Source organism: Madurella fahalii, assembly GCF_045866475.1.
Source record: "Madurella fahalii IFM 68171 DNA, scaffold_1, whole genome shotgun sequence".
Taxonomy (NCBI): domain Eukaryota; kingdom Fungi; phylum Ascomycota; class Sordariomycetes; order Sordariales; genus Madurella; species Madurella fahalii.
Genome location: NW_027263971.1, coordinates 9,375,979 through 9,395,918, shown reverse-complemented (window position 1 = coordinate 9,395,918; position 19,940 = coordinate 9,375,979). Strand labels below are relative to the sequence as shown.

General features: G+C 56.0%; 3 protein-coding genes across 3 annotated transcripts; 1 reads left to right on the top strand and 2 right to left on the bottom strand.

The window, feature by feature from the left end:
* Positions 1-3,383: 3,383 nt before the first annotated feature.
* MFIFM68171_02555 (Heterokaryon incompatibility domain-containing protein) lies at positions 3,384-11,000 on the bottom strand (the record flags this gene model as incomplete). Its single annotated transcript, XM_071057977.1, has 1 exon — positions 3,384-11,000. One exon carries the CDS (start codon positions 10,998-11,000, stop codon positions 3,384-3,386), a length of 7,617 nt encoding a protein of 2,538 aa, XP_070914078.1.
* A 799-nt stretch (positions 11,001-11,799) lies between these two features.
* On the top strand, positions 11,800-12,171 carry MFIFM68171_02554 (uncharacterized protein; the record flags this gene model as incomplete). Its single annotated transcript, XM_071057976.1, has 1 exon — positions 11,800-12,171. One exon carries the CDS (start codon positions 11,800-11,802, stop codon positions 12,169-12,171), a length of 372 nt encoding a protein of 123 aa, XP_070914077.1.
* Positions 12,172-12,370: 199 nt separating this feature from the next.
* Positions 12,371-19,718, bottom strand: MFIFM68171_02553 (Polyketide synthase; the record flags this gene model as incomplete). Its single annotated transcript, XM_071057975.1, has 3 exons — positions 12,371-18,526; positions 18,596-19,539; positions 19,592-19,718. The coding sequence occupies 3 exons, from the start codon at positions 19,716-19,718 to the stop codon at positions 12,371-12,373; spliced, it is 7,227 nt and encodes a 2,408-aa protein (XP_070914076.1).
* Positions 19,719-19,940: the final 222 nt, after the last annotated feature.

The following is a 19,940-nucleotide window of genomic DNA, read 5'->3' as shown; positions in this document are numbered from 1 at the left end:
ATAGGCCTAAGTCCTTGGTCGAGTTCTCTGGTGTCACCGGCCAGTTGACTGGGTACATGGTCGATGGGCTGGAGATCCATCCATGCCACTGCCGACGGAGAATTGGTTTTGTACGACCTTGACAACGGGAGTTACAAGCTCACTGGCTACCGTCCAGCTCTGCTAGAGGCTAAGAAACTCTTCACCACCATCGAGAACAGGGAGCCGGTAATGACGGACGAAGTCCTGGGGTAGATGACAGGCGAGGCACTCGCGTTGCGGCTTCAGTTGGAAGAGGAGGAGGTCCCGGACGAGGAGTGAGTGCACGGTTAACCCCCGCCCCCTGATTTTTGCGGCGTACTTTACTGTGTTTGGGGAACTAACTACCATCTCTCAAACATCCGGCAGGGTCTTCATTATCGCTGCTGTGAGGAGATACATGCGCTTCCTGCAGTTCAAGATATCCGATTCCTACGTTGCAGCTCTAACAACCGAGGACCAACCGCTGACAGACTATCTTGAGCTCTGGGCTACACCTTGGTTCGACCTGAAGAGCTAAAGCGGATGTCACGGTGCGGTTGACAATGTCGTAGGGTTGGTTTGTCGGCAATGTCATCTCGTAGCATTGCGGGATGCGAGATAGGAATAAAAACGTAGGGTACTGCTTTTGTTTCTGTATCCATCCATTACTTAGTTAATTGTTGATCTTCCTACACCGCGTTACCATAAATGAATATACCGGCCCTTCTGCCGTTATATCGAGTTAAGGAAACTATCGAGTCGGTGCAAACAGTCCCTAGGGATTCGGACCCTTTGATCAGAGGGCAGAGCTTGCTAGGACATCACCTCGGAGGCCGGGTCTTACGGAGTACCCGTTTTTCTTTTACACCCCAGGTAGGGGCCGTCCGGGCCATCGATTCTTAGACGGGACACCCAATTCCACATCTTTTTCCACACTTGTTACGGGCAAAATACGAGAGCTATACTTGCGTGTGAAATGATCTCCTTCTCGTTAGAGGGAGCTTTATCTGCGTATATTATTTTGACATTGTCCAGACTACAGGGCCCCGATTTGTCGTGGTGTCACCTGGCCTGTTTTGTCCGTCTTGTCTGTAGATATTTATTGTTTCATGAAGACGAATCTGGGCACCAGCACCACAGCTCGGCCCGCCACGTGACATTGCTCACCCTGGCTCAGGCCCAGAATTGGTCCTCTATATAAAGATGGCTAAAATGGGTCCCCTTTTCGAAAATAAGTTAGTTTGCCCCATCTCTTGCATTTTTCGTGTTGCTGTTCCCCGACCACTGGAGATTTAAGTCAGCCTCTGTCCTCCAAGTCTCGTGACAACGCATCTGGGGTTATCTGTATTCTCGCAAGTGGTTCCTCAGCTATTAGCATTACTTTTGGTGGAAGATTAGTACTGATCGTCTTTAAGGGCTGGACAGGCAGATTGTGACTACGTGAGAAATTGAGAAGCTGGGCCGTATAAAAGTTTAGAGCTGAATGGGGGAATATAGTACACTACAATACTGTACGGTATATTTCCTACGGCTGGTTCTCTCGCTGGGAAGTTCATCCTTGCTTGACTGGCTGTTTCTCGTCTGCCTCCGCCGTCTGCACTGGGGGCACTCAGAAGATATAACATACTCGCAGGCACCGATAAAGATTTGCAACCCGGTATGTTGATCGGGCAGCTCATCCGTTCGCGCACACGCCGCATCGGTCCCGGAGAGGCGAAGCTCATCGCGAAATTGGGCGACTTGTGAGGCTTGGATGGGTTATCTGACAAGTACTGTTTATTTATATGATGGGCCCTCCGCGGTACCTGGATGCTTGAAAGGAGACTTGCGAGAATTCGGAAGCCGCGTTGACCGGCACAGTGACATCCGGGGCGATAACTGCATCGTGGACTAAGGCGGTGCGCTCTCGGAAATCTGGTAATCAGGCGGTCTTAACGGGGTTTATGCAGCCGCCTTCGGGTGATGGTTATGTTGATCCACGTGGCAGCGGATTGCAGGTACCACCTCGATGGGACATTAGCTACCTGGTTCCCGATGGATTCTCTTCAATCAGTCTTGGTAGCAGCAGCATGCGATTGACTACGTTGTAGGACGGGATGATCAAAATCGTCTTGGTCGCTTTTGTCATTCCCATTGTCCTCGTCATCTGAGCCGTAGCAATCCCAATAGCATGTAGTGACAATTTCTCGAAAAGGGCAGTTTCAGCCATGCTAACACCATCCTCATTTGCATCTGAAGAATGGCTGTCGCTGTTCGAAAATATTGGTGTCATCGACTAGCCAGTCGTTTTCAGGCTCTTCGGGAATCGAATCAAGCTGCTGGATGTCTCGATTGTGAATTTCATTGAATGGGATAGTGCCCCGAATACATTGATTGAATTATAACTCTTGTTTCTACTCGGCTTTAGCGATATTGAGCTGAGTGAGTCGAGTAGGTTGACGTGGCTGACGAGTAGGCGAAGCTTGTAATCAGGACGGGAAAGCTCGGATGAAAGCTTTGCCCGGACTTTATGTACTAGAGAGAAAACTTGCGTCTCTGACATCAACTCAGTAGTAGCAACTCGTGACGAGAAGCTATCGTAGTTCATTTGTGATGTTGCAATCTTATGGCTTGAAGTGCCGTGGTTCGTGATGCTCCGCGACATCTGGTCGATCGGGAAAATTTATTTAGAGCTCTGAGATAATTCGACCCAAAACTGAGCCATGTTGGCGGCTACGGTGGGGTGGTCCAGTTCTGTCCGCTCAGTATGCCTAGCGGGCTGCTGGATATCTATTTAAAGCAACTGGTGATAATGAGTCCAGCTAAAGACGATTACCTAAGTCTCAAACAAAATCTTGCTTCGTAGTACATATATTCCACTTGACTCCTTCTTAGAATGTCCCGTCAAGACTTGTTATTGGTGATATATCAGGTTCTCTAGTTCAGGATCTTAGAGACCTGAAGTGTTCGGCTTGCCTTGTACATGGAGTGTTAAAAAACGCAGTTTGTGAGCGCGATAACATTGCCTCACTTCTGTCGTTTCCTGGGCCCATCATGGCTGCAAGGGTGGGTGGCACGTGTGTGAGCACGTCACCCACACTACCATCTCTTATTTCTGAAAAGGGGCCATGCTACCTTCTCCCTTTCTTAGAACACAACACCTAGAATCCTACTTTTAACAAAAGGGTATTGTTGCCTTTCTTGTGGCCTTCAATCAAGCCACAGTTTCCGGATTTTCTGTGTCATCCCTCGTTTTCCGATTCATCTAATCCAATAAGCTCAGGGGTGGCATCTGGCGTGACAAGTACTGTCTAAACATGAAACTTCGGAGAGGACGAAGTAGCTAGGTATATATAAAGTGATAAACATGAAACGCATGCGAGATATCAAATCTCAACTTATGATCAGGGATCTCGGCTATGCGAGTCTGGGATAGGGGCTTCTGTGGTGCTGTTGGGAGTTCGGATATCAGCCTCGTGACGGTTCTTAGCACCCTGCATGCGCGTCAACTGCTCGGCCACGAGCCAGGCTACATCCTTATTGCCACTCTTGACGGCTAGGTTCAGTAGTAACGACTGGCCGTTCTCGCCGGGGGTCATGACGTCGGCCCATGGGTGGTTCAGCAGGGACTTGACGATGGCGTAGTCGCCGTTTGCCACTGCGAGCAGCAGCGGTGTGCGCTCGTTGCGGTCGCCGATATCCTGCCGCGCCCGTTGGGTCAGAAGCAGGTCCACCACTTCCTTCTCCCCATTCTCGGCTGCTAGAAGCAGAGGGGTCCGGCCTTGGTGGTCCCGATTGTCTCGCTCGGCGCCATGCCCGAGCAGCTTCTTGACGATATTCAGATACCCTCGCTCTGCGGCCACATGGAGGGGGGTCCGTCCATGGACGTCGGGTTTATTCAACGAACGAGGTACCAGCAGAACATCAACTACCTTTTCTCGACCGTGCTGGACGGCTAGGAACAGCGGCGTACGGTCCAACATGTCTTGGACGGTCCGATCGGCGTTCCTTTGCACGAGCTCCTCAACGAGATTTTCTTTTCCCATCTGGGCTGCTAAGTGTAGCGCCGCCTTCCCCGTCGAATCTTTTAGGTCGAGGTTCATGTCATCCCCCCCACTCTTCTCAAGCAAGAGTCTTACGGCTTCGTCATTATCGTATTGGATGGCTAACAGCAGTGCTGTTCGGCCTTGAGAGTCGGCGTGGTTGAGCATGTCCGCAGGCTCCTGGCTGCGCACCGAGCCACCCGCCGACGGGGGCTCGGGTCGATCCGACGACGACGACTTCGTGGAAGTAATGCTGTCGAGAAGCAACTTCATGATTCTCGGATTCCCCGACTTTGCTGCCCAGAGAAGAGGGGTCTGCAGATTGGCATCGGGAACACTAGGCTTCGCCTCCCCCCTGAGGAGGTGCTCGACGACGTCCTCTCTTTCTTTCTCGGCCGCCAGACCAAGAGCTGTGCGGCCCAGCTGATCTGTGGCGTCTTTGTTCACGTGGTTGTCGAGGAGCAGTTTGACCATGAGAACAAAACCCTTGTCGGCCATGCGCAGGAACAGTTCCTCAATCTTCTGGCTCTGGGGGTTGAAGTCGACCTCCCGCTTCAGCAGCAACCGGACAATCTGGTGATGGCCAGCCTCGGCGGCAAGGAACCAGGCCTTTTGTTTCTGATGATCGTTACGAGCATGGGGGTCGGCGTCGTGTTCGTCCAGAATCTGCACAATCTCGCCAAAGCCTTTTTCGGCTGCAATGTGCAGCACCGTCTGTCCCTTGTCATCACGGGTGTTAGGGCCGGCCCCGTTTTTGATCAAGAGTCGTACCACCGCTGCCCGGTCGTTCAGGACGGCCAGACACAGAGGTGTCCGCCGTTGGTTGTCTGGGATATCCAGCGTCTTGCCCGGGCCCTGACTCCTTACCAGCAGCTCCACCATGGCGTAGTCTCCTCGTTTCGCGGCCCAGTGTAGTGGAGTGAGGCCCTCTGAGTCTTTAACCATGGCATCTGCCCGCTTGTTCAGTAGGGCTTTGGCCATGGCCGTATATCCTTTTTGAGACGTAAAGATGAGCCCTCTTTTTCGACAGATCATGTCGTCTTCTATGCTCTCTTCCACCTCGAGCAGCGTTTCGACTATCGACTCGTGTCCCTTTTCTGCAGCTACCTGCCACGGCTTGTTGTTCCAACGGTCTCGGGCCGAGGGGTCGGCACCTTTCTTACGCAGCAGTTTGACCACGTCGCGAGACCCCCCCCAAGCCGCCCGGTGAAGCGCAGTTTGGCCGTCGCTGGACCGGGCGTTGGGGTTTGCTCCTCTGACGAGCAGCAGTTCAACAACTTTGGTCGATGCTCGCTCTGCTGCCAGATGAAGAGGCGCCTGCTTGCCATTATCCGGGGCATTGAGATCGGCCTCCTTATCCAACAGACTCTCGGCCACATCGCCGTGGCCGCCCCAGGCGGCGTAGTGGAGAGCCGTCCTGTTCTGCGTGTCCTTGAGAGTCGGATCGGCGCCTCTCTGGAGCAACAAGTCGACAATCTCTCGACTCCCATTGGCTGCAGCCAACGTCATGGCTGTCCTCGCAGCCGCGTCGCTGGCGTTCAAGTCTACGTCGGTCGTGAGGAGTCGTTTAACTATGCGTGCATTGCCCTTCTCGGCGGCACAGTGGAGGGCCTCGGGGCCCATCCAATTCTTGATGTCTTTCTTGATCTCTGGTTGCTCGAGCAAAACCTGGACAATGGATTCGAAGCCGTGCTCTGTGGCTACCATGAGAGCCGTGCGGTCCTTAGCGTCTTTGGTGGCGACATCGACACCCTTCTTGAGCAGCCTCTTTACCACTTCGACATGGCCGCCCATGGCAGCCAGGTGCAAGGCTGTCGATCCCGAGTCGTCACTCCGGAACGTCACGTCGGCTTCTTGCTTGAGCAGCACCTCGACAAGCTTGGTCCAGCCTTTACGAGATGCCAGCAACAAAGCTCCGTTTACTGCCGTCAGATCCTGGTTGGGCGCGTCGGACTGAGACAGTAGAGTGTCGACAACAGCTGCATGTCCCTTGTCCATTGCCCTCTGCCAGGCCTTCTTCCCCTCGTTGTCGACGAGGCTCGGGTCGGCTTGGTTATCCAAAAGATACGTTACGACACCGGCTTGACCATTTTCAGCTGCGAGCATTAGCGCTGTCCGGCCCATGTCGTCACGAGCATTGACGTTGGCCTTTTCCGTCTTGTCGCGGCCGTGAGGCATGCTGGTCGCCGCTTTCCTACCCTGGAGGAGAAGATCAACGATGGACTCATGGCCATTCCGTGCCGCTTCCAGCAGCGGTGTCCGAAACTTCTTGTCGCTGAGATTTGGATTCGCATTCTTCCCCAGGAGTGACGACACAGATTTCTTATCGCCTCCCGCAGCGGCCAACAGCAGCGGCGTCCGGTCCATATCATCCTGGGTGTTGGGGTCGAAATTGTACGTGTCTACAAGTATGACGACCAAGTCCCAGAAGCCCCTTTCGGCGGCAAGAAGTAGCGGAGTGCGCTCTTTTCCATCTTTGGCATCCAAGTGGGACCAGTCGCCAGTTCCCATTTTTGCAAATCGGAACAGGACATCAACGGTGTCAATCTGATTCCTGCGGACCGCCCGGTGCAGCGGAGTTTGACCTTCTTCGTCCTGTATGTTTAGCCGCGCGCCATACCGAATCAAGTACTGCCATACGAGTCTAACGCCTCTTTGCTGGTAGGGGACCGGCAAGCCCTGCTGCCTCATTGGCAGTTTCTCCAGTGCGATATGCAATGCAGTCCTCCCGTGATTGTCGACGGCGTCCAGCTCTACTGGACGTAGGAGGTCCCAGCCACTATTGAGAAGCAGCCTTATCATACGAGGCTCTCCACTCTCGGCAGCGTAGTGCAGTGCTGTATAGCCTTGCTCGTCATGGATATTTGGATCGGCGTTGGCATCCAGCAGAGAATCGACGCACTCTAAGTCGTTCTTCTCAATAGCCATCATCAAGGCTGTGCGCTTCTGGCCGTCCTGGAGATCAAGGTCGGCACCGAGCTCCAGCAGTTTGCGGAAGAGCAGCTGCTGGCTGTTCACGACTGCGAGCATCAGCGCTGTCTGCCTGTCCCCGTTGCGGTAATTGATGTCGACGACTATCTTCATAAGCGTGTCAACGACCGACGCGGGTGTGCTAGCCCCGGCAGCTGCAGATAGCAAGATGGTATGGGCGGCCGACTCTCGGAGCTTGACGCTCTTGATCCTGTCGTAGATGGTTATCGCGACCGGCACATGACCCTCCTCGGCTGCCAGCTTGAGCGCCTTGTTCGCCATATCGTCTTTGATGCTGGGGGACCCGAGCAATGCGACAACTACCTCGCTATATCCTCTTGCTGCTGCCAAGTCGAGAGCCGTCCTCCCGGATGCGTCCTCTACCCCTAGGTCGCTTAGGTTGATGAGTCTCTTGACCGTGTCTACCCGTCCCATTGCTGCTGCCAACATCAAGGCCGACCGCCCATATGCGTCCTTCGTAAAAGGGTTGGCACGTTCCTCAAGGAGCGCCGTTGTTATGTTGGCTTCCCCACTTTGGGTAGCCAAGTGGAGGGCTGTCCTTTGCTGGGCGTCCTGCTCGTTCATCAAGGAGCTAGCCGTGTCTTTCATCTTGAGCAGCTCCTGAACAAGCTCGAGATTCCGTCTGACGGCCGACCAGTGTAGTATTGTCTTGCCCTTCAGGTCTTTACTTTTGGCGTCTGCCCCCTTCGAGAGCAGCGCCATGGCGATTTCATTCCATCCGCACTCTACGGCCATAACGAGGGCCGACTGTCCCTTCTTCTTCTCCTTGTGGTCTAAGCGCTTATCTCCCTGTTTCATGTCTTTGATGAGCATCTCGGCAATCTCTTTATCTTTGTCTTTGACGGCCCAATGCAAAGCCGTCATGCCATCAGAAGGGTCCGGATACCCTGACATGGCCCCGCCAGCAAGAAGCTTATGGACGACGGGATATCCCTTGCCTCTGTCCTCAAAACCGAGATTCGCCACGGCCGATAGCAAGGCAATGTCGAGTCCCATTTGGTCCTCTTGGTCCATGCCGCGGGCTTGCCCCTGAAGCAGTTGGTCCACCGTCTGGGCATTCCCGTGCTTGATGGCCAGCATCAAAGCCGTTTGACCTTTTGAGTCTCTTGCAGAGAGCTGTGCTCCATGCTCGACAAGAGTCTTCACAACGTCGGAATGGCCATACTGTGACGCCAAGTGCAGCGCCGTCATGCCCTCCCCGTTGGGAAGGTTGAGATTCGCCTTCTCCGCCAACATCTGCTTCGCCTTCTCCGTCTGCTTGGTATCGTCGCCCTCGCCTGACGGGTTACCGCTGTCATTGCGTCTGCCGAGCTCCGTCCCGTCCGTGTTCTCCGTGGACACGGAATGCGCTGGCCCAGAGCGTCGCCTCGCCGCCTCTTTCTGACACTCAACCTCGGCATGTTTCAGCAGAGCCGAAATGCATTCAAGGTGGCCGTTCTGCGCAGCGTAATGCAGAGCTATGTGGTTGAGCGCTGTGAAGTCTCGCACCGTCGCATCAGCGCCTTTGTCGAGAAGAAGCTCTGCTATCTCGCATCGTCCCATCTTCGCCGCCACGATCAGGGCTGTCTGTCCGTCTCCGTCTTGTGCGTCCAAGCTCTCCTGGCCCATCCTTTCTTGTTCGACAAGGAGCCCGGCAATGTCGACCCGGTTGTGTTCTGCGGCCACATGGATCGCCCTTTGCCTGTTGGCGTTCTCCTTGTTCAGATCGGCCGGATTGGTTTTGTTGGTCAGCATGCTCTGGACAATGTTGATGTCGGCATTCTCCACGGCCGAGTGTATCGGCCACTGGCCTTTTGAGTTCTCAAGATACGGAGCGCCGCTATCTAGTAGGAGCATGACCAGAGCTCCCAATCCCTTTTCTTTTCCCTCCTCAGCCAACAGCCGGAGCGCCTGTCCGCCCAGGGTTACACCTTGGGCTGGGCGTTCGCTGGAATCGACCTTTATCTGCCAGTCTGAATGTAGCAGCATCATCTTTCCAGGCATCACCTCGTCGCTTCTCAGCCATTCCCTCACGCTTTTGATAATGATTTCATCTCCGTAGAAGAACGCTTTGACCGAGGTTGAGGAAACATCGCTGTTTTGCTCAAGCAGGCGGAACATGACCATGTTGTCCGATGATTTAGATGAGCTGGTCGTGGGCGGAAACCGGGCCGAGTCCGACTCGAACAGCGACTGCCGCGTCTCTAGGTCCACTTCACTCCCAAAGAACAGCAGCGCCTTGGGATCCTGCGAGCTGGATTCATCCTCCTCGGGTATCGTGTCTAGTGCTCTGCCCTGGTCTCTACCCGTCGTCTCGGTTTCGTCCGACGTCTCCTCGTGTTGCTCGATTGTGTCCCGCACGTATTCCCATGCGTCGCTGCGAATTTCCTGCATTTTCTGGCTATTGCTTATCCTCACATTTATGACTCGACCCTCAAATGTATTCAAGGGGAATCCGCTGCCAAGAGCCGAGCGAAAGTAGACGGGCCCCACGAAACGGCAGTAAATCACATCGGTTGTGTTCTCGTCGTATGTCATTGGCCGAACTAGGAGTGCTCTGTGCTCTAGGGAAGGAGTCTCGACCAAGAGAATGTGCTTGTCCTTGTTTTCGTGGCTCAAGGCCAACTTGAGGGCAACATGGGTAAGATCGTGGGTGCTCTGCCAGATGAAATCGCCCGTCGGGATGCTGTCAACTGAATACGCCTTCCACGTCCCCTCGAGGTCGCCATTCTCCCGGAGCTCCAGAAGCACCGAGTCGGGTTCCATGGCGGCCATGGGTATGTCCAAAATGTTTGTTGGGCACCAGCTGAAGCCGGGCGCCGCCATTGTCGCCGAATTGTGGAAGAGATGGCCCTGGGCAACTCTACCCAGCTTGCGTAGAATCCGTTGATAGATCTCTTGTTGCGTCAGCCCCCCGGAAACGTCGACGCCTGCTAGCAGGCCGGAGATGATGGGTATGTCTCGGGGCTTGGACGTGTCACGGGGAGCTAAGATGGACAACAGGTCCCCGAGACTCTGTATCTTTGCACTCCTGAGCTTGCTGATCGCCTTTGCCGTGGGGTAATGGGGACTGGTCTGAGAAACTTGGGCAAGTATGTCGATGTCGAGGTCCTTGATGAGGTACCGGTCATTCCTTGCCTTGAATAGGATCTTGACCTTGTGAGACTTGGCCAGTTCCAGAGCCGTCCACCCCCTGCTGTACCATGGCGACATGACAATGGCAAAGCAAGCCGTGGGGGCATCGACCCATTCCCATTCGCGAAGATAGAGATCGTGAACTAGCGTGATTCTGGCGTCCGCGTAGTTGCTGTGCATCACGTTGAGTGCCTTGCTGCGTGCTTCATCATCCCGCGGGATGCTGATGGCGTCCCACCAGCATCCCTCACACTGAAACTCGCGAGCGATTTCGCAGAAGAACTCGTAGAGGCACCGGTTCACTTTTCCCGGGCTCCATATTCCAGCGCCCGTGCCGTCTGCCCAGACATGGGATATTGCCATGTACGGCTGCGTCGGCTCTAGTAAGGATGGAACATCGTCCGGCAAGCCCGAGACCAGCTTCCAAGCCGTAGACTTGCCCCTGTCCACCCGAGCGGTTAGCTGCCCCAGTGGGAAGTCGTAATAGCTGCAGTCTGAGCCCTGGCAACCCTCGTGGCGCTGTGCCACCGAGGTGAAGTCGATGCGGGAATGTTCGCAAAAGTCAAAGGTGCACTGCTCGTGCTCGTGGTGCTGCCGACTGTGGCTGGGGACGGAGAAGGTGCCAACGGCGGGTATGAGACTTGGCAGGCTGCGTGCTCTGTTGGAGAGGCTGGCTGAGACGGCCCAGATGCGTCGCAGGCAGAGCCTGAAGACTTTCGCCCGCTCAACAGCCTCCAAGATGCTACCTTCGTCATCATCCCCACTCCAACCCGTATCTGCGGTTACATCTGATAGCATGCTATCCCTCCGCTGGTGGAGGCCATGATGGTGAGTAACCGTAGCCGGTCTAGAGACACTCCCTCGGCGAGACATGCGGGGCGGGGATAATGGGTTAGAGATATTGATTATCTTTGAATGATGACAAGGCTCCGAGGAATAATGGAACCGAGACCGGCCTTATAGGTCCTGGTCTTCTCACAGCATCAACGCCAAGAGAACCCCCTGCTGATAGAGGCCAATCACGGTGAATAGAGGCAGCCAGCTGAAAATTACAGGCTTGATAAGAAAAAAAAGAAACGCGGAATCGTATTGCTGGTGGCCCTGTAAGGCCAATCACTCGATTCGACGGCCCTCTAACTACTACGCAATCCCACTTCGTGCAGCCAATTCGATCTTTGCGCAGCGGCGCTCGTATGGGCCGTTGCTAGCTAAAGCCCTCCATGTCAAGTGTCCGAGTCAGGAATACACCCTCCATTTCAGAGCCGCCCCCGAGCGCAACCCCCTGGTGGACTAAATTGCGGCTCGGATCCCTTGAGCTGATGAGCTGAAATGCGGGTAACGTGTGTGACAAGCGGGGTTATTATCATGTCGACTGCTGAAATGCCGCACCTTGTAATCAGCCAGGTCAATGCCAAATTCAGCCCCTGCACTTGTACCAATTGCAGAGGGGGGCTGGCAAGGGTTTTCACTGCTGTTGCTGTGTGTTCAGATCCCGTTCGGTGTGCTGCCCGTGAAGCAAATTCCCGCTGGGGCCGAAATCCATCGTCAATCAGATTTATCGCTAACTTATTACTTATCCTTTTTTTTTCTTTGGTACAAGCAGGCGCAAATGCCACCGAGACACCCTCTCAGGGATTGAAATTTCTCGACGTCACCTTCATGATGCTTTTCGATGAACACGCCATTCGATCCATCTTCGACGACGGAGTTCAGACGTGCAATCCGCAAGACGCTTGTCATCTGCAACTCCGTGTCCGTCGCGTTCAGCAAGTACCTCAGCGAGCAGATCCACAATGCAGGGGGCGACTTTATTGAGGGCAAAGTTCCTGCCGAGCAAGGCCAACTCGTCGGCATGATGGCCGGCGAACCCGCTGTTGCCGACCGCATCCGGCCGGTTGTGGTGCCGATGACCAGTGCCGCTGTCTACTACGGGCCGATCGGTTCTGGCCTGAAAACGGGATATGTAGTCAACAGGTACCTCCCTCATAACCATGACGGCTGGCCTCGCCGAGGCCACGGATCTGATCCGGGCGCAGAGGCTTGATCTTGAAACTTTCGGGCATGTCTTCGTGGCCGGTCCTATGGCCTCTTCCCATCCCGAGCTCAGGGTTGGGAAGATGCTCAGCCAGGAGTAGCTGCGACACGTGAAAAGGTCGAATCCGGTGGCGGTGTCGGTATAGGTATGTATCCAAATTTCTTATCCATACACACTATAACGTTATGAGGTAATTACTAAAACCAATCTACTCCTGCACAGTGCTGGGTACCGCCTTGGAGATGGCAGCAATCCTTGCGGCCAAAGCCTGAATGCTACCCGCACCCAACACATCAAACAAGCTCGTCTCGGCCTGCAGATGGGCCACAATCCAGTTGCGAATCTCCACAGCTATCAACGAGTCAATGCCGTAACCATGCAGCGGCCGGCCGGCATCGATATTCTTGATGTCGGTCTGCAGTTCTCGGGACAGTCGGTGTCGCAGGGCGCTGCTCACGATATCCGTGGCCTCACAAAGCGACTGCACCCGTCCCAACTGCTCGGCCAGCGACTCCTCGCCATCGTCGCCGTCACCGTTGCGCCCCGTGCCGCCGGCGGCGGCGGCAACAACATCTTTCTTCCTCAGGTATGCAAAGCGCGGATCGTCAAAGTAGAACGGCCGCTCCAGCCTCTCCGATTGCAGGACGCCGCCGGTGGGCAGCCCGCAGATGATCTGAGCCGGCAGTGCCTGTTTCGACCAGCATCCGGCAATGGCCGCCGTCATGAGCCGGTGAAACTCGTGCTCGCGGACGCCTACGGCTTCCCATTTCTTGAGGTTGGTGGCGCCCCCGCGCTCGGCGATCAGCCCGATGCCTAACATGAGGCCGAGGTCGACCGCGACGGCGGGCAGTCCCCTGGCGCGGCGATAGTGGGCCAGGGCGTCCTGGTACGTGTTTCCGGCCGCGTAGTTGGCCTGGCCGCGGTTGCCGACGACGCCCGCGATGGAGCTGAGCATGACGAAGAAGTGCAGGTCGCGGGGGAGGAGTCGGTGCAGGAGCCAGGAGCCGTGCATCTTGGGCCGCGTCGCGTTCCGCCACTGCTCGTGCGTCATGTTGTGGTAGACCGAGTCGTCGAGCACGGCGGCGCACTGTACTACGCCGCGGATCGGGGGCATCTTGGCGGCACAGCGCTCCAGGACACGCCGCATGGCTGTCTCGTCGGATGCGTCGGCTGCGTAGAGCGTGGCTTGGACGCCCATTGAGGCTAGGTCCTGTGTGAAGGAAGAGGCGTTCCGAGAGGACGGCCCCGATCGAGACACGACGGCGAGATGGCGGGCTCCGTTGCGGGCGAGGAAAGTGGCGAGGCTGGCACCTAAACCGCCCGTCCCGCCGACGAGTAGATACGTGGCTTCGGCATCGAGAGCCAGCGGATTGGCGAAATCCGCAGTAACGGGAACCATATCGTCCGCGTCGAAACACAGGATGGCCGTGTCCTGTGGGTGCGAGCGGGCCCAGTCGAGTGCTTCTTCCATCTGTGAAGCTCGCCATGTCGTCTGCGGTACTGGTTGCTGAAAGCTATTTTGTGACAGCAGCACCGCTACGCTTTGAAGAATGCCCCCCAACTTCGACGGATCGTCGCGCATGATCTTGCTGAAGTCAAATAGGGAATAGCGGGCGTCTCGACGCAAACGGGCGCTAAGTGCTGCGTCGTCATGATTCAGGGGATCCACGTCCACAAGAACACCAGTCGCAGTAACACAGCTCCCCAGGCGCTGCAGTAATTTCCGAGTCGAAGACTGGTGCAGAATCACGTCAACGCCCTTTCCATGGGTAAGACCGTCGACAGCAGCTTCGAGGTCCGGATCACCTTCCTCCAGGACATATTCAGACGCAACACCTAGATCTAGCACGGTCTGGCGCTGCTCTCCGTTGCTCACCATCACCAGGACTACTGACTTCAGTTGTTGCGCCAGTTGGACGGCAAACTGACCGACAACACTAGCAGCTGCCTGGATCAATACGGTCTGACCCTCTTGTAGTCTGGCCGTGTCCATCAGGGCTCCGTACGCTGTGCCTAACGAGTGGGCCCAGCTTGCTGCCTCTTCAAACTTTCCGCCCGGGGGCAGCAGCTGGCAAAGAAACTGCTTGACGCGGAAGACGGTGCGAGGAGCATTGGCGGCCACGCATCCCCAAACGGCATCGCCTGGGCGGAGACGATTGCAGGAACTGCCGGTCTTGGTAATAAGCCCGGCAAATTGTATCATTGATTGTGTTGGAGAGTTGACGGTAATGGCTTTCAATTGGACCTCCACCTCTTCGGCGTTTAGGGGAGAGGATGAGGCATCATCGGCGGTGTGGAATACCGAAGACCAGAGGAGTCTCAGGGGTGTTTTGACATCGCCCAGACGGAGCCGCTCCGATTCTACGTGCTTCTGCTCAGCGTCCTCGTTTCCGGCGGTCATGATGCGGCTGAGATGGTCATCATCGACCCATCGGTTGATACAGAGGCATCTGTTGCGCTCCACATATTCCCGATCTGTCGTGGGCGAAACGACCACAGGAACCAGCATCTGCACGACGTCGGTTGGCGAGCGGCCAGCATGGTCCTCAAAGAGAAGGTACCTCAGGTCGAGGTTGATGTTCTCGTTTTTGAGGACACGCAGATACCCCATGGCTGCCTGCATGGCCGGATCCTCGCCCTTGGCCACCCACAACACTCGCGCGCTGTTGAGAAGCAGCGTCTTGAGAGCCGCAAAGTCTTGGGCAGAAATGTCTTGAAGGAATGCGGATTGTATCTCCAAAAGAGAGACGAGCGTCTTCCCCTGGACACGCTCAAGTTCGAGTTCTCCTGACCATTGAATTGTTTCAGTGGCTATTTTCAGTGAAGCGAGCTGCGACGATAGTTGGTGGGAGATTTCCAAGACTTCGGAACTGGGCTCGGCAGGTTCGATCAACACTACTGGCTGGATGATAGCCGAAGGGACCATTTCGATTTTGTTTCTCGCGAGACACCAGCCTGACGTTGGCGATTGGTAGATGATGGCCCAGGAGGACTCTGAATCGTCCTCTAGTCGTCCCCGGACGAGTAAGTTTCCTCCAACGCGAACACATTTCTTAAGTTGCTGGATTTGCTCGTCGGCTAATACACCGCCGTGGACGACGACCATATCGTACAGGCTTTCCGCCTTTATCCAGGCATCCGGTTTCAAGGCGTCGGATGACAGCACGCCCGACAGGAGTGAGAACTTCTCCCTCAGGGAAGGCACGGCTTCTGTCTCCGGAACCAGAACGGTATAACGTGAGCAACGCATGTTCTTGTCCCTTTTGTCCTGCGAGGCACGCAAAATGGGCAGCAGCGAGTCGATGACAACACCGGACGGCCCAATCTCTAGGATGGCCAAGTCCGGGTTCTTATGGGCAGCCAGATCGACGATGCTCACGAATTCGGGCCAATTTCCACAATCCCTCTCGAGGTAGTCTCTCAGCTTTGCCTCGTCAAGCAATGGGAGATCGGGCTTCCAAACCAGCGTTCCCACGGGCGCCTTGACGTTGGTAGTCGGGCCATTAGAAGTGCTGTTACTGCCAGTACCCGCTGTAGCAGACGGTGGCAGTTCTCTGCATCGAATCCCTTTTACGATGATCTTGGGTGTGTCGAATGCCATGTCCGATGAAACATAGATATCGGCAACGAGATCGTGCAACCCATCGCGCTGAATGCGGCAGCAACTCCGCAGCTGATCGCCGGCCATGCTGGGTATGCCTGTGTAGAAGATCAGGCTGTCAAATGAAATGGGAACCGCAGCACGTTTAAATCCAAGCTTGCTCTCTCCTCGATCTGTCATGGCTGTGAACATGGAGTGGAAGATGACGTCGAGGGTCGTCGGATGGATGAGGTGCGCGCTCTGGGCACCGGCCGGCATGGATGCCTTGGTGTCCGTGATCTTGACCGTCGTTGTGCAGCGACCGGATCCAGTAGCTATCTCGGCCAGTCCCTGGAAGAGGAGACCGTACTGCAGTCCCGCATCGTGAATAGCCTTGTAGAAGGCACCCGGGTCGATGGTTTGCACGCAGTTCTCGAGGGCCGTCGCGTACTCTGCCTTCGCCGTTTGCCATAACAGCTTCTTGCCCGTGGTCCATGCCTCTTCTTGTAATTTTTCGGTTGGTGCATACCGCACCGTGACGCGTCCCGAGCTGGTTGGGTCCAGGGAGCGGATGTCCGAACAGCTCTGCAGGGAAAAGTCCCAAGAGTCCTCCCTGTCGTCGCTCGAGTCGTCGTGGTAGTGTAGCTGCAGCACTGCCTCGATTCCCGCCTGGTCGTCTGGAATGACAATGGCTTTGGTGATGCGCACATCTTGCAGCTTGATGCTCTCGATCAGGCGCTTGCCGTTCGAGGCGAGCTGTTGAACGGCTTCGAGGACCATAGCAAGACTGCCCGCGGCGGGAAAGAGAATGCTGGACTGGACGACGTGGTGTCGAAGCCAGGGCTGATCCTGGACCCTGAGTATATTGCGCCAACGAGGCTGCTTCGCACTTGCGTCGGCCGCAGGCGCTCCGAGAAGGTCATGGCGGCCAAAACGACGTAGGCGGTAATTCCGACTGAGTCGCGACTCGGCCCAGTATCGGTGAAAATGGTCCCATGGGTACGAGGGGAGATCAACGAGCGGCTTGATCGGTGGTGACGTGGTATCCAGGGATCGGTTGACAGCGCGGACGCGGACAGGCACACCGTGAATATAGAGCTGGGATGCCGCACGAACTGCCGACTCGGCGGCATTCTCTCCACGGTGGAGGAGAGAAACATACGTGACCGTGGAGATGTTTTGTTGTCGCAGGATCTGACGCAGGGGACCCTTTAGTGTCGAGTGAGGACCCACCTCTAGCAGCAAGTCGAAGGCCGACTCACCAGGGCGAGCACGTCGCCGACGCCGTGAAGGATCATGATTCAACAATGTGGCCAGGGCATCGGTGAAGAGAACAGGCGAGACAAGGTTCTGCGCCCAGTAAGCAGGGCCAAGCTGCTCAGGGGTCGAGACAAGCTGGCCGGTGACGCTCGAGGCCATAGGAATCCGGAATGTCTCTTTCGCCGTGGTAATGCTGGCAATATGTCCCAGATAGGCGTCGGCGATGGGCCTCATGTGATGCGAGTGATAGGCATGTTCGACCTGTAGCTTGCGGTAGAAGATCCCCCTGGCCGTGAGAGTTTGGTGCAACTCGTCGATCCCCGTAGCATCTCCCGAGATGGTCACGGATGATGGCGAGTTGACGCAGGCGACCACTACAGTGCCCGCCTTGACCTCTCGAACAAGTTCACCCGCAGCCTCGGCTGACAGTCCCACGGCCATCATGGCCCCTTTGGCACGCCCTGCATCATCATCACGACTCAGCTCGGAACAAATCTTGCCGCGGTAGTAGGCCACGGTCCAGGCATCCTCACGCGTCAAAGCGCCGCAGCAGTACGCCGCCGCAATCTCTCCGCTAGAATGTCCGACCACCCCCGCCGGCTCGATGTTCCAAGACCTCAGCAGCTCGACCAATGCCACCTGCAGCACGGTGCACAGCGGCTGGCTGTACTGAGCGAGATTGATCCGAGACTCGGTGGCATCCTTCTCCATCTCGGCCATGACCGACCATTCACTCCCCAACCACACGCGCAGATGCGTGTCGGCGTCCTGCACGCTCTTGCGGAAGACAGGATACGCCTGGAAGAGCTCGGCGCCCATTCGAGCCCATTGCGCCCCTTGGCCTGTAAAAATAAAGGCCACACGGAGCTGCTTCTTGGCAGCGTGAGCCAGGAGGGTGTGGGGTTTGGAAGAAGAACTGGGGCTATCGTCGGTTGATGAAAATGACGGTGATGATGATGATAATAGGTTGCTGCTGAGTTCGGCCAACGTCTTCGCCATCGTGACAGCTCTCCATGGAAACTGAGACCGCCTGTCGCTTAAGGTGAAGGCCAGTCGGTCGAGATAGACGCTATCGTCCTGTTCCCGCTCTCTCTTCTCAATCAAATAGTTTGCCGTCCGTTTCATCGTATGCAGCAGGGCGGATTCCGAGGCGGCATTAAAAATGAACAACCTCGGATGAGTGTGGGCCCCGTTCGTGAGGTTGACACCTTCGAGTTTCTGCTGTTGCGACAGCGACAGCGACAGCGACAGCGCCCCGCGATCCGTGGCCAGAAAGTCATCGGCGTTGTCGATGATGGCATGTGCATTGGTGCCTCCGTAGCCAAACGAGTTGACACTGGCCCGCCGCAGGCAACGCTTTGGCCAAGAAATGACCTCGGTAGGCACTTTGATGTTCCATTTATCAAACGGGATGCGTTTGCTGGGCTGGTCGAAGTGGATGTTGGGCAGAATCACGCCTTGCTCGAGCATCAAGATACACTTGATGACGCCTGCGAGGCCAGCAGCGCCTTCGAGATGTCCGATCTGCTGGTTGTCAGAAACGTTTACTGCGCTAAGAGGGCGGTTTGGTGTGATGGAAAATCCGGCACTTACGTTAGACTTCACGGACCCAACATATAGCGGATCGCCAGGTGCTCGAACAGCGCTCATAGTTTGGTATACGGCACCAAGCTCGAGAGGGTCGCCCACCGCAGTCCCCGTGCCATGTGCTTCAAAGTACGGAGTCTGGGATACGTCGAGCCCTGCAGATCGGTAGGTGGACCGGATCAAGTCCCCCTGGGCGTCCCGATTGGGCACGGTGATGCCAGTGGTATGACCATCTTGGTTGACACCCGTGCCTCTGATGACGGCGCGGATGGGATCCCCGTCCCGCAGGGCATCGTGCATCGGTTTCAAGACGAGCGTGGCGATGCCCTCACCGCGGCCATAACCGGTGACGGCATCAGCAAAGGACCGCGAGAGACCGTCGGTGGAGGTCATACGCAGATTGGACAGCCACATGCCCAGATCCGGGCTAAGGATCAGGTTGGCGCCGCTGACGAGGGCCACTTTGGACTCGCCGTTGCGGAGCCCCTGGCAGGCGAGGTGCAGGCCCACCAGACTGGACGAGCACGCCGTGTCAAGCGTCATGCTGGGCCCGCGCAGATCATAGAACCACGAGACGCGGTTTGACAGTAGGGAGAACCCGGTGCCGGTGCCAGCGTACATGGGCGCCGTCTCGGCATCGCGCATCAGCATCTCGTGGTAGTCGCGTGTAAAACATCCGACGTAGCAGCTCGTGTCGCTGCCCGCGATATTCTCGATGGGCAATCCGGCATTTTCGAGCGCTTCGTATGTGACTTCTAGCAACATCCGTGCCGTGGGATCCATCGCCGTCGCTTCCTGTGCCGTAATGCTGAAAAAAGGGGCGTCGAAAGCGGCGACATCCTCCTCGAGGAAGTGCCCCCCCAGAGCACTGAGTGTGTTCAGTTTCTCCCCGGCCGCATGATGGAAAGCGTCCGCATTGTACCGGGATTCCGGGGCCTTGGTAAAAGCCGCTACGAGAAATCAGCATAATTCTTGGGGAGGAGAAGGCACGGAATCTCGGACATCGTTTGTTAGATAGTAGCTCCCAAAGCTTCTTCTCCGAGCTTCCGCCGGGAAAGCGACATGCCAGGCCGACCACTGCGATATCAACAGACTTAGCTGGCGGTGAGATGAACTCTGGGATACCCATGTGACGCGCCACGAAGTACAGCCGTACAACAAAAATGATATATTGATTACCACAACGGCAAGTCGACCAGGACACGATCTAGCGGTTCAAAGTCTACAGCCTGGGTCTGTATCTATAATATATTCTCATTGCCGTAGATACGTCCGTGCCTCTATTCCCGATCTGGATAGTTCCGGTTCGGAAGGTCGAAGTGAGCTCCACATTAAGCACAAAGGGGAGAGA